The sequence below is a fragment of the Monocercomonoides exilis genome (assembly GCF_001643675.1).
Source record: "Monocercomonoides exilis strain PA203 chromosome Unknown scaffold16-1735695, whole genome shotgun sequence".
NCBI classification, from domain to species: Eukaryota; Preaxostyla; order Oxymonadida; family Polymastigidae; genus Monocercomonoides; species Monocercomonoides exilis.
In genome coordinates, this window is record NW_027150561.1 from 1,079,080 (window position 1) to 1,092,729 (window position 13,650).

General features: G+C 41.8%; 3 protein-coding genes across 3 annotated transcripts; 2 read left to right on the top strand and 1 right to left on the bottom strand.

The window, feature by feature from the left end:
- Positions 1-226: 226 nt before the first annotated feature.
- Positions 227-5,697, top strand: MONOS_7101 (putative Importin-7; the record flags this gene model as incomplete). The annotated part of the gene is made up of 5 exons (XM_067877402.1): positions 227-820; positions 958-1,204; positions 1,344-1,541; positions 1,716-3,857; positions 4,050-5,697. The coding sequence occupies 5 exons, from the start codon at positions 227-229 to the stop codon at positions 5,594-5,596; spliced, it is 4,728 nt and encodes a 1,575-aa protein (XP_067729651.1). The 3' UTR covers positions 5,597-5,697.
- Positions 5,698-6,239: 542 nt separating this feature from the next.
- Positions 6,240-11,013, bottom strand: MONOS_7100 (vacuolar protein sorting protein 18; the record flags this gene model as incomplete). The annotated part of the gene is made up of 5 exons (XM_067877401.1): positions 6,240-9,597; positions 9,967-10,500; positions 10,577-10,712; positions 10,776-10,853; positions 10,912-11,013. 5 exons carry the CDS (start codon positions 11,011-11,013, stop codon positions 6,347-6,349), a joined length of 4,101 nt encoding a protein of 1,366 aa, XP_067729652.1. The 3' UTR covers positions 6,240-6,346.
- A 1,035-nt stretch (positions 11,014-12,048) lies between these two features.
- Positions 12,049-13,160, top strand: MONOS_7099 (uncharacterized protein; the record flags this gene model as incomplete). The annotated part of the gene is made up of 2 exons (XM_067877398.1): positions 12,049-12,212; positions 12,308-13,160. 2 exons carry the CDS (start codon positions 12,049-12,051, stop codon positions 13,158-13,160), a joined length of 1,017 nt encoding a protein of 338 aa, XP_067729653.1.
- Between the last annotated feature and the right edge of the window lie 490 nt (positions 13,161-13,650).

Here is a 13,650-nt window from a genome sequence, read left to right on the forward strand (position 1 = left end):
GAGCTTAAGAGAATGAATAACGCTGTAATTTTTGACACATTACAAAAATCTTTTATTGGAGATAATGCAGTTCAAAAACAAGTTGCAGAAGAATTAAAATTAGTTTGCATTTTTAACATTTACTCTTAATCATTATTTGTCAATGAAATTCAATTTTTGAATTAAAACGACCACACGATTGCATCATTCATTGCAGTGGAGAACAAAGCCAGATTTTTATTCATCAATGCTGCAATTTACGATGAATTCAAGCGTTGATATTCAGATTCGAAAAGCTGCAGTTATTCAACTCAAAAATCAAATAGAGCTTAATTGGAAATCAGGAGGATCAAAAGAAAGCAAAGATTATCTTAGAAATAATATTGTACATGCAATTGTTGCTGCTCCCCCTTCGATTGTCAAATTTTTGATGAGAATTCTATTTGTAATTGCACCTTTTGACTTTCCAAAGAAATTACCAACTTTTAATGAAGCAATTATAAAATATATATCTTCTGATGATTCAAATATGATTTCTGGTGCTGTGAATTGTTTGCTGCCTTTGGCTCAGGCTTTCATGCATTGGAGTTGGAGAGATTGCAAGCCATATTTTGATCTTTTTTCTTCGCTACAGCCAAGATTAATCCAAATTTGTGAAGGAATTATCGGAGCAAAATCATTGGATCCTCTTCTTGGGTATGTGGCTAGGAAAATGTTGAAGATTTTTTATAGCACAATTAGAAGCCATTTGCCTCCATGCATATGTGAAGATGAGGCATTTAAAAAATGGATGGCTATTATTGGAGAATTTTATTCATTGGATATTCCTTTATCTGCTGTGGTGTGAATATGCTTTGCTTTGGATTTGTTCATTTCAATTTAACTTGTCAAATTCAATTATTTTTTTTCAACGATATTTCATGACTTTACGATTGAACACCTTTATAATACACATTTTTATAATAATATTTTGTTTAGCAAAATCCATCTCTTCTCAGTTCGACATCATTCTGGAGAGCGAAAAAATGGGCTGCACAGTCACTCGATTTGATGTTCGACCGATACGGCACACCTTCAAAAGTGGGGACAAAAAGGCAAAAGGAGTTCTGCCAGAGATGGACAGCACAATATGCCTTGCCACTGCTTGATGTGACAGTCAAGCTTCTCCAAAAACACAAGCAGAGTGGAACTTTTGATGTTGTTGATTGGACACTGCTCCAAAACGGTTTGACTTCTTTTCGATTTGTTTTTTTTTATCTGAATTTTGCATTGTTATTATATTTTTCCCCCCCCTCCTTCTTTTTTTTTCCGCTTTCTTTCTTCTTTCATCTTCTTTCCTTCTTCCTTCTTCTTTCATTGCTCAGCCACATCCTCCTCTCCTCTCCCCATGTTTATGACTCCCAAAGTGCTCGTGCCAATGTTGGAGATTCTTCTCAGAGGAACAACTCATCGGTGCTTTTATGTGCCTATTTTGAGGCCGCAGCTGCTGACTTTGTTTAACGACATCATCTTCCCCACACTCAGATTGCAGCAGCCAGAGCTGGAGAGATGGGACGACGCAGGTTGGATTTTTGATATTTCTCCTGCTTTTTTTGAAAAGATAATGAAAATGTTCTTATAAAAAAAAATTGAATAAAAATTGTATTGACCTTATTCATACGATTTTTCATTCAATATCTTCAACTTGCTTTTCTTGTGTTTTTTTTTCTTTTGTTTTCATTTTCTAATTCCTTCAGCTTTAACATCAGCACAAACGCTGTCACAGATGGAGTCTGACAGAGATTACGTTCTGTTTGTGGAAGAATCCGACAGAAGTCTTTTCTCATCTCGTTATGCCTCCTCCAGACTTCTCAAGGCGCTTCTGTCAAATTTTCCACGCTCAGCCGTGCCTGTCCTGACATCTGCACTGGGAGCTGCTCTTGTCTCTCTCTCATCCTCAACTTCTTCTCCTTCTTCTCCTTCTGCATCTCCATCTTCTCCTTCAACACAATCACAACTGTGGCTTCAGATGGATGCTGCCCTGACTGTCCTTGGCATCTCTTCCACCGCGTTGATCGCATCGCAGCCCGCTCAGCAGCTAGAGGGAATTTTGAGTCAGTTTGTGCTGCCAACACTGGAGTCTCCTGAGCCACGGCTGCGAATCAGAGGCTGTTGGTGCCTGTCCTGCTTTGTGGCGAGGATGAAATTCACGATGAACACATCCACACAGTCTGGTTATCCGCCGCTTGTTGATGCCATTGTCACAGGAATCATGAAGTGCTTCAACGACAGCCGGTTTGCTGTGAAGATGCATGCAATCTTCGCAATTCCGGATCTGCTGGCAATCAAACAAAACACATCGCAATCACTTGCATCTTCTTCTTCCTTTGCAACTTCCTCAACAACTCCAGTTCAATTGCACCCTCTTCTCCTTCAAAACGCCTCTGTGATTGTCACTCAGCTTATGCAGATTCTTCCCTTGATGAGCGAAAGTGAAGATCTGTTGGAGTCCATTCAATCGATCATAACCACTTTCTCTGCAACTCTTCGCCCAACTGCACCTTTCTTGTTCGCTTCTCTGTGCCTCGCCTGGCTCCGGGCGCTGTTCAAAGCACAGAGGTGGAACGTGGCTTTAACTCCTTCTACAGGCCAAGCTGCAACAGCAGCGGCATCGTCTTCGTATTCTGCTGGTTTTCCTTCTATTGGTGGCGGAAGTGCTCAACAGGGAACAGCATTCATTTCGTGTGTGGCTGATGGAGACACTGCTCAAAGTGGAAGGAAGCTGATATCGCTCAACCGGAAGGAAGCAATGCTTCTGCAGCATTTAAGCACACAGATGAGTGAGAAGTGCGCAGCGTGCGGAGTTGACCAACTGACACTTGGACAGAACATCTTTCAATCGCCTTCCTCCTCCTCTTCTTCATCTTCTTTTTCATTCGGAACAGAAGACTCCAGCTCATCCGCAGCAAACTCGAGCTATGCACCGTATCTGCTGCTGGATGCGATCAAGCTGCTGTGTGAGGTGTTCGAAACAGACGTGGCTATTCAAGAGCAGTTTGCAACCATTGCAGCGCCTGCTGCCTCGCTTGTGATGGCTGTGAGTGCCCTCACAAACGGAATCACCCTCAACTCCTTTTTGAGCTCTGTGCATTCAGTCTCCCCGCAGATGTTCTGTGTCCTGCAGCGGCAGAAGCAGTCGAGTCTGAGCAACTCTGCACAGATCCGCTCAGACGACTCGCTGATGTTTCCTGACACAGTAATCACGCTCCTCTCCCTCTTCACCAACAACCACATCGCCCTTTCGTCCGCCTCTGTCTCGCTGTTGCTCTTGCCTGTGGTCAAAGCACTCACTCAGATTGCGTCTTTGCCTGGTGCAAACACACTCTGCGACTCACTGGCAATCATTCGCCACTGGCTGCTCCACTCTCCGCAGGTGCTTGTTCTCCCTGTGCAGTCTATTTGGGACCAGGCTGCTTCGATTGATTCGGCTCAATTGCAGTCACAGCAATCAGGGGAAGTACAAATAACGTCGTTTGGGGGATTGCCTTCTCCGCAGCTGCCTTCGTCGACAATCTTGTTTGATCTCGTCAAAGTGTGTGTGAACTTCATTACGAGCGAGGACGATTTCAGCTGTGCTGTTGGCTGCTCGCTGCTCCGCCTCGTTTTGGTTGCATCTCGTTCATTTCCTGCTCCATCTTCATCAACATCTTCTCCTTCTCCAGCTGATGGAGGAGCAAAGTCTGCCACTTCATCTGTGCTAACACCTGTCATTCCACTTCTTGTGAACTGCTTGTGGGATCGTCTGGACGCAGAGCTGGTGAATGCGGTGAATGTGTGGATGAAAGAAGAAAAGAAGAAGAAGAAGAAGCAAATTAAGAGACAAAAGAAGGGGAAAACAGGTTTGAATCGAATTTTTTTTTTATTCTTTTTTCAATTATTTGAATTATCAATGATTCACTTTTGTCTATCTCTTTTATCAAAAAATTATTTTTTGTAAAATATATTTTCAACGACACTCCACTTTTCATTGTCACAATCATTCATTATTTCCATATTTTCTATTTCTTTCTTTCTTTCTTTCTTTTTTCCAGTTGTGAATCCTCCAAGTGAAGTTCAAGCGCCTTCATTGACTTCTCTTTTGAATGACGTGCTTTCCTGGTCTCTTCCTGGGAAAGTGCTTGTGATCGATCTGATTATGCTGCTGTATGCAGACGCACACTCCACACTGAGTCACCTCATTGCGTTATCTCGTTCTCCTCTTCCCCCGTTTCTTCTACAAACATCCACACCTTCTTCTTCCTCCTCCTCTTCCTCTTCTTCTTCACCACAAGCAGCAATCACAACAGTTCTCAACTCTCCGCCTTCTTCCATTCTCACTTCATTCTTATCCATCCTTTTTGAGGGCGTTCAGGTCTACAAAGGTGTTTCTTCTCGCCGCTGTGTCTGTCTTTCTCTCTCTTCCATCTATCAGCTCCCTCCTCTTTCCTCTTTTGCTCTTGTCGGTTCTTCCGCTGTGCCAACGCCAGATGAGAAAAATGTCATTTTAATCGCTCAAAAGAATGCTTTGCCTGTTCTTGTCAAACTGCTTCAGACACTTCACAAAGTGGAGCTCAACAGAATTAGGAAAAAGGGAATTGAAAGAGTCAGAGCTTCCAAAATGGCTGAGAAGAAGAAGGAGAAAGAGGCTGCTTCTGCTTCTGCTTCTGCTTCTCTCGCTTCTGCTTCTTCTGCCACTGCAACTGAAAGCGTCCAGTTATGTTTCAATGAAGATTCGCCCTTGACACTAGTGGATGAAGACTTCACAGCCATCACACGAGCACTAATGCAGCGTGCGAAGCTGCTGGGCGATGCATTTGACGGTGGGGTGGATGTCGACGATGAAGATGCAGAACTCAACGAGGAAGGAAGTGACATGGATGATGATGATGACGATGACGACGAAGATGATGAGGGTGAGTTTGGATTTGCTGGAGCAATGACTTCTTCCGCTCAACCTTCACAAACATCAGCCGTTGGAGGAGCAGCAGAAGGCAACCAATTTGCCAGTGGATTCCGCACTCAAGGAGAGCTCTTCACGATGATGGTGAGGCTGAATGAGATGACAGGGCTAGGGATGGATGGGCTGGGAGATGACGATGAGGAGGAAGATGGAGAAGGAGGAGGAAAAGGAACACATGGCGATGGCTTTGATGATGACGATGACTTTAACGTTGATGATGACTCTTGTGGCGATGATGATGATGATTTTCTGCAAGAAAAGGACAGAGATGGGAGAAACAGCTGCTGGGTGAGCGATGAAGAGATGAAAAATGACATTGCGCAGATTGACGCTTGGCTAAATGCTTTTACTCAAACTTCTCCTTTTGGCCTACCAACACTTCCCGCTCTTCCTGGTTCCTCTACCACACCTTCATCCACTTCAACATCAGCATCTTCACCCGTTGCATCACAACCGCCTCCTCCTTCAGTGCTTACGTTACTGGATCCCATTGTGCTCACCGCCAAATCTTGGAGTCAATTCACTTCATCAGCTGAAGGTCAAACAGTTTTCTCGCAAATTCTGGCTCAACTTGATCCCCAAACACAGCAAGTTGCCCAGTGTCTGATGCAAGAGGGAAAGAAGAGAGCGGCATCTTGAAGTTGAGCTTTGCTTTGCGAACATTGGATTTTTAGTATTTAATATAATTATGATACAAAGATCATTTCGCACCAGCAAATTTTCTCTTTCTTTTTAAAAAAATGTTGAAATGAAAATGAATGATTCCGAATCTGTTTTGGAATACGTTTGTTATATTTCTAAAATAAAGTTTCATAATTGTTTTTTTGTTTCTTTCTCGTTTGCAGAAATTGATGAAGAAGGCGTTTGATTTTTCATTTCTTGAAAAAGTGAAGAATTTTTCAAAGAGTGCATAAACCTGAATAAATTAAAATAAAATAAAATCTCTTCTGTGAACAATAAAGCATATATTTGTCAAATGAATACCATATCCAAGACAGAATGAACAGAACACCAAGAATTGACATAATTAAAACATGGACGTTCATTTGTCCGCTTTGCACAGCTGAAAATGATAGAAGCAAAAATGAAATGATAATTCCAACAAATGTGAATGCTAATAATTTCACTGCCTTTGAACTTGAGTCCATATAATAAAATAACGAAAAATTATGAATTCAAACTTTAATCCCGGCTTAAAGACGGTAAATATCCAAGGAATGTTTGAATCATTATCTTTTCTTTCTTTTTCATCCTTTATCTCTTTCTTTTTTCCTTGACTCATTGAAAAAGAATGAAAATAAATTATTAAAATATTATTTTAAGGGAAGTGAAAAGAATTATCTCAACAAAGAAAAAAGTTCCAAAATACAAAAAATACACTCAACAGAATTAGAGCAAAAATGATTCATATTCAGGGTCAGAAGGACCAACAAAGTCCAATGAAATTGAGTTCACCATCGATTCACCACACCAAGGGCAATCAGAAGAGACGAGGTTATCCAACTCTTCGTAAAGAATATTAGCTGGAAGCGACAATGCAGCAGACGGAGTCAAAGCTGGAGCAGCTTGAAATGGAGGAGAAGAATCCTGTGTGGATCCAGATGATAATGCAGAAGAAGAAGAAGAAGAAGAAGAAGAGGAAGAGGAAGAAGAAGAGAAAAGAGCAGATCTTGCATCGCGCTGAGGAGAAGGCTGGGCGAGGAAAGGAGAAAGGATGGTGTTGACAGTGCGGGCGAGGGTGTGCTTCTGAATAGGAGTGGAGTTGTCGAAGAGCGTCATCAGGGCGCAGTTGGCGTGAAATGAATGGCCGCAGGGGAAGCAGTAGATGCCTGTGAGGAGCACAGGAGACGAAGACGAAGAAGAAGAAGAAGAGAAAGAAGAAGAGCGGAGGTTGCGCTGAGCCGCGTTCTGAGGCAGAATCAGTGGCGGTGGCTGCTCTGAAAGCAGGCGCTGGCACCGCCTGCACTGTGAGGCAGTGGTGATAACAGTGTGTCTGCTTGTTTGGAGTGTCTCTATTTCCTTTCTGATTTGCTGTCTTGCTTCAGCATGTTCGTGTATTTCAGCCATCAAATCTTTAGCCTCTTTCTCTGATTCCCTCAGCGACTCTTCGATTTCCTGTCTGAAGTCGTCGATGCAGAAGAAATCGGGGAAATATGGAAGCACATCCACCAGGGCAAGCTGCAGATCGGATGATTCGCTTCGCAGTTGCATGCACTGTGATAGGATCTCATGCACAAGAGAAGATGAGACTTGCTTTTGCTCTCCTCCGCCAGAAGAAGAAGAGCTGCTTGGAATACCCTTCATCTTCAGACTCACCATGTGTTTCGCAATGGTAATCCACAGCCTCTGGAACGAAGCAGGGTCTGTGTGATTGAGCGCTGAGTGAGCAGCCTTCTTTGCGAGGTCGAAATCGACAGTGAGTGCGAGCTCAACTGCCTCGTCAAACAGGCCCAGGATGATGTACACATGCACAGCTGCTGCATGCCTTTTCTCCTGTGTGCAGACACGCAAGGCATATCTTGCATCAAAACACCTCAACTCCTCTGGCCGTGTGATGAAGTCGATCAGCGGCTCGTCTTCAGCTGAGCGCGCGAGCAACAAGATGTAAAAATTGTGCACTTCTTGCTGTGTGCACTTCCTCTGCTCAATCACCCAGTCCAAATAGCGCAGCGCCACGTTGTTTCTCCATTGATCGCGCGGAGGAGAACGATAGAGCGAGAGCGAGGGAAGCAGCTTGACGGGGTCTAACCCTCTGTTCTGCGTCACTTGCTGCCAGCGGAAGATCAGCTTGTCTGGAATGTGCCTGATCAATGCGGGTGAGAACGTGTAAAATAGATCGGCTTCTCCTTTCACATACATCACAAACAGCGCCTCGGGATACATTCCCCGGGTGATAAACTGCTCAATCAGTGTCTGTGTGTCCTTTGCGTCTTCTGCAAAATCCGCCAGCTCGTCCAAAGCACCATGTGCTGTGAGCATCCCGTAAATGACGCTTTTGTTGAGCAGCTTTTCGTTGTTCTTCAGAAACTGCATCAGATTCTTCTCATCTTCGTCCTGATATTCCTCCTCTTTCTCTCCTTCGTTTCCAAACGCATCTCCACTCGCCTTAATCTTCCCCGTTCTCACCAGCTCCTCTTTCCTCAGCTGCTCCAGCTTCTTCGTGATCTTGTTCTTCCTCTGCGTCACCACCGGCAGCAACCCCGTTTTACTCCCCGATCCATCTCCTGCAATTCCCAGCCCTGCTCCAATCACACCCATCCGCGACCGCCTCGCCCTGTTCGCTGCCATCTTGTCCAGATACAGCCCCACAATCCACGTTCCCAGCAGCGACGACGCAATCTTCTCCGACGGCTGCAGCGAGCGGTGCTTCTCCTCCACAAACGTAAAAAGCGCGTCCCATCTGCCCAGTCTGATGAATGAAAGCGCAGCCTCTTCGAACTCGCGCCCGGACTTTCCCCATCGCGTGGCGGCGTCGATGTAGTCCCCCTCAGCAAAGGAGCATTGTCCTTTGATCACATGAATCAGGTTCCTTTGTGCTTCTGTCGTGCAGCTGCCGAGCGACTGCTGGAAGAGAGCGTTGATGCGTGCTGTCACTGACTCGGGGAGCAGGCGACGGAGGAGAGAGGACGAAATGTGCTTTGAGGAAGAGGAAGAAGAGGAGGAGGATGAGTTAGAAGCAAAAGATGAGGAAGAGGAAGGAACAATTGACGATGCTGATGCTGAAGAAGAGGAAGGTGAGGCAGAAGAAGACGAAGAAGAAGAAGAAGAGCCTTTCCCTCTGTCGTCTCCATCGCCAATCGCCTTCGACGACTTGCTTCTCAGCACAGACTTCGCTGCCTGCATGGCCTGCCCGTGGAGTGCGACAGCTTTGCTCAGGTAGATCGCCCAGTTGTCTCTGTTCTCGTCGTCGATCACCACGCTGTACACATACGCCCCGTCGCACACGTAGATCTCTCTCGTCACAGGATCGGTGCAGATGCCTGTGAACTGGATCTTCTCTGCTGTCGGGTCGCTGTCTGTGTTGTTGTCCTCGTCTCCGTCGTGCTCGTCGTCCACAGAGCCGTCAAACCCTTCACCGTCGTCGCTGCCTCTGCCTCTTCTGCCCATCCCCCCCATCCCTCCCAGGCCAGCATCCGTCTCATCTCCGTCTCTCTCTCCCCTCTCCATCGCATCGCGCTTCCGGCGGCGCCACTTGTCTCTGGGGTTCTTGTGCAGCGAGCACACTTTGATGCGCGTGAGAACTGGGTCAGGTAAACCAGGGTGATCAACGTAGTGCATCACAGGCGCCTCTTCCTCCACGATGTCTGCCGACAGATGCGACCAGACCTGCAGGCGATCATCGTAAAGCACTAAGAAATGCGACTCAGTCGCTGCGATGCCGATGGGGAACGGGTACTGAATGACGTCAGAAAAGGTGCCGAAGGGATGTCTGTGGAAGGAGACAGCTCTGTCTGGCGGCGCGAAACGTGCTTCAGAGGAGAGCGTAGTGGGCGGGAGGGTTGTGTGGAAGATTCCCGCAGTGGTCATCCAGCCGTACCATTTGGGGCGCACGATGCAGTGGTTGGAGGACTGGCTGCGGATCAAGAGTCCGCCGATGGCGATGTCCCCGGGAAGGCCGATGATGTCTTCGGCGTGTTTGGCTGATGTGGTAATTTATTTATTTATTTATTTATTTGTTTTTTAGAAAAAAAGAAAGAAAGAAATAATAAGCGATGAGAAAGAGATAGATGTAGATGGAATTGCAATTTGGTGCAAAAGAAGAGAATGGATCGTTGGCGATATATACAAATATATATATATAAACATATAAAATAATAGAAAAATATAAAGAATTAATCAGTGAATGAATGAATTCAAAGAAAGCAAAGTTGATGAAATTGAACAAAAATAAACAAGAAAAAAAAATAATAATAAATTTGATTATTTTTTATTATTATTATGAAAAAGCTTCATCATCATTAATAATTAATGAGTGCAACAAAAAGTCATTCGATTATTGAAATACACACTTCTCACAGGAACATTAATTGGATGACCGCCCAGTTGAAACCCATTTGTTGCGTCTCTAATCAGCTCTATCTGCTTCACTGGCGTTGACACAAGCACAACTTGCCTGATTTTGTCACCTTTCACATCTGTTACTCCATCAATGCAGGAAACTGGTGCATTTCCAAGTGAGGATGGCCCAAGAACAATATTTGGTTCTTGTTTTCTTCCATCAACCGTTGTTTCCAGCACTCGCCCGTCTGCTGTTCCAATCAATAGATTCCAATTTGTTCCCTTAACTGGCATAGAAGTCCCATGAAGTGGCCCCACAAGCCCCTTTCCTGATTCTGGAGTTTTCGGTGGCAAAGGCGAGAGAAATGCCATTGAAGAAATTACAAATACCCAAGACTTAATAATTTTAGCAGAAGGCGATTTTGCTTTGCAATCAATAAAATAGTTATCTCCATTGTTCGCTGTGACAAAAATTATAGTGCCAGTTGGGTCAACAAAGCATTTTTTAAGTTCAAGGTTTGGAAGCCTTGTTGAAACAGGATATACTACATATGAGTTGTTTTTTTTAAAAAATATTTTCAATCATTATTCAAAAAAAAAAGTATATGAATAAAAACAAACAATCATAAATCGCTGTTCCAACAGTCCAACGAATAATTCTTTTCCCTTGAAGCAGCACCACATAATCATTTGCAGCTGTACAATATTTCAGTGGTCCTCCAGATTCAGGATCTTTGTCAGGAATAGGTTTTGAGAACTTAGTTATTGTTTTAAAAAAATGAAAAAAATGAGCTGAATTCCAATATGTAAAAGCTCAAACATCTGTTCTATATAAAGAAAATTTTGGCTTCAACTCTGTTATTATATTTTGAGGTTCAAGAAGAGCATCAGAAAAACCCTTTCAAAAGCAAAAAACGAATATTTGAATATACGATATACAACTAAATGAAGCAAACGACATTTTCCGCATCATCGTGAAGATCTGTAAGATGAGTAGGCTCTTGCTCGGGAAGTGGAGTATCCCAAGAAAAGAAGTCTGGACGAGGATCAAAAGACATCAAAGTTTTATAAAGGTATAAGATCTTTTTTAAAATGAAATATGAGCCTTTGCGCAAACAGATGTGACAGAGAGCAGAAAAGAAAAGAAAGCTTCAGTCAAGGTAATAATTGTTTATGTAGAAATTTGATAAAGGAGATTTCTTTTGTTCGATAAGATTCATCAATTTCTGTTCAGTTAAATTTGAAGAAAGCAAGAAATTTTTGCATTCGAGAGATCTCACGCAAAGATAAATTGAATGAAAAGAGATTTTGTAATTCGATGTGCGAACTCAAAGATTGTGAAATTTCCGAAATGCAATTTGTTTGAAATAAATTGACCTTTTTTGCGAATTGATCTTTTAAAAAAACTTAAACGTGTTTTTTCATTCATACAGATGAATGAACTTCCAAGTATTTTGATGTCATTAGAAAGCGGAAACGATGAATCGTCTCTTTTTGCTTTGGAACGGATTAAAAGTGCATTTATGAATGGTTTGTTTTTCAATCGTTATCAAACTTAATTTATCAAAAAATATAAAAAAAAATATTGAAAAGATTTGATAATAACTCATTATCAAAATTACGGAATACTTGCACCTATGATTCATCTTTTAAATCGAACAAATTCTTCATCAATTATTACTTCATGCTCTCAAATTCTACTTTGCTTATCGACTATTTCTCCTACACCATCTGAATTACTTGAAGATTCAGAGGTTTTTGTGTTTTTACTCAACTTGCTACTGTCTCAAGACTCTTTGCAGCATGAAATAGCATGCTATACAATGGGAAATCTAATTCAAAACGATGAAAAAAAGATTAAAAAAGCAATATCAAAGGGGTTGAGGGATGGTTTAAAAAAGAACTACGATTTTCTATTGAAGCATTCTTGCAGTACATTTCTTTCTTGTGAAGATTCTTTGCATTATGCGAAAAGCACAGTCTATCTTTTAAGCACAATATCGAGATACATAATGGATAATGATTTTCAATGTGTTTCTATGAACTTTCTATGCGAAACATTGAAGATTCTGAGATCAAGTAATTCATTAGAAATGGAAAGAATGCATAGTTCTATTGATTACAGTGATTCAGCGGAAGAGTCTGACGATTCTATCGTTGTGAATGATGTCTGTTGCTCAATATCATCAATCTGCAGGAACGGAGTGGAATTTCCTGATCAAGACAATCTTTTATTGGAGCTCATGCATCTCATGCAGTTTGCATTGTTTCTTATATTCTTTTATTTTGTTATTTGAAAATTGACAAAATTTTATGTATTCACATGATATAACATTTTTGTGTGTATTTTAGAGTCACATCGATTGCAAACACAATAAATGCAATTGATGCAATTGTTGACATTGTTGAGAATGCAAAAAAGCCATTTTCGCCTATCGTTTCGATGAAATTGGTTAATGCTTCGCTGTGGATCGTGAATAGTTCTCTTGTTAATTCAGCTGTTAGGAGTGCAATGATTTATGTTTATCGACGAATAGCTGAAACTCAGTATGAAAGCTGTTGTTTGATGGCAAAACTTCGGATATGGGATGAATTAGGTCGTGAAATTACGGATGAAGACTTTTCAGTGAGCATCGAGGCTCTTCAACTGACATGTGTACTCCTTTCGAGTTTAGCAAAGTTTAATCCAGATTTTGGAGAATCTTCATCAAAGGCAACTTCATCTTCCGCAACTGAAGAGCCAACCGTCTCGTATTTGTTGAGTCAGTGTCGATCCATTGAATCCAGTTGCTTGATAAACTCAGTCGAACATGCGCTTGATTCAGCAAGTTGCCAGATTCAGCACTTAACTTTGGATGTATTAGCAGCGTTGTTCGCATTATGTTCAATGGAAGTTCAAGTAATTTCCCTTCAAACATCAGTTTTCTCTTGTGCAACAAAAACTTGTTGCAAAAGATGTTCCTTAAAATTGGCATTAAGTGAATCAGCTGTTCTTGATAAGCTGAAGCTGCTGGTTTCTACGCACAAAAATGATACACTTCAAAAGCACGCTTCAGATGTTTTGGAAAACTCTTCGAAATGGACAATAAAAAGCAATGAGGAGTTTAGAGATAACGAAGCTTCTGAGCCTTCAGTCGATTCTGTAAGTTCAGACATCAAAATGGAAGAAGATATAACGTCAAACACATACAACTCTACAAATTAGAGTTTATTTGATTTTTATTGATTTTCTTGATTTTTCTCACAAAAAGCTCATGGCTTAAATCAAAGATAACTTTTTAAAAGTAATTAAAAATTAGGGTGATTTTTTTATCCGGACATTTTTTTTAATCCGGACATTTTTTTTAATCCGGACATTTTTTTTAATCCGGACATTTTTTTTTATTGGCGTTTCTCACTAAATAAAAACTGAAAATAGAAAAAGCATATTGAACCAGGTTTGAATACATATTAAATGTTCATACAAAAAAATTTTTTTGTCAATTTTTGTTTTTGATGAAGATCTTGTGAATTTTTAATTTATTTTTGATCATTTGTTTTGCTCGTTTTTAACCGACTCTCTTTTTCTGTCAGTTTTTAGCTACTGGATCATAAATCATTCATAATTATCTTTAATAATTTCAAATCTTTTATGTTTTTTCTTATTTTTTCACGAGTTTCTCGCATTTCATTGTTTTTGAAGATAATAACAAAAA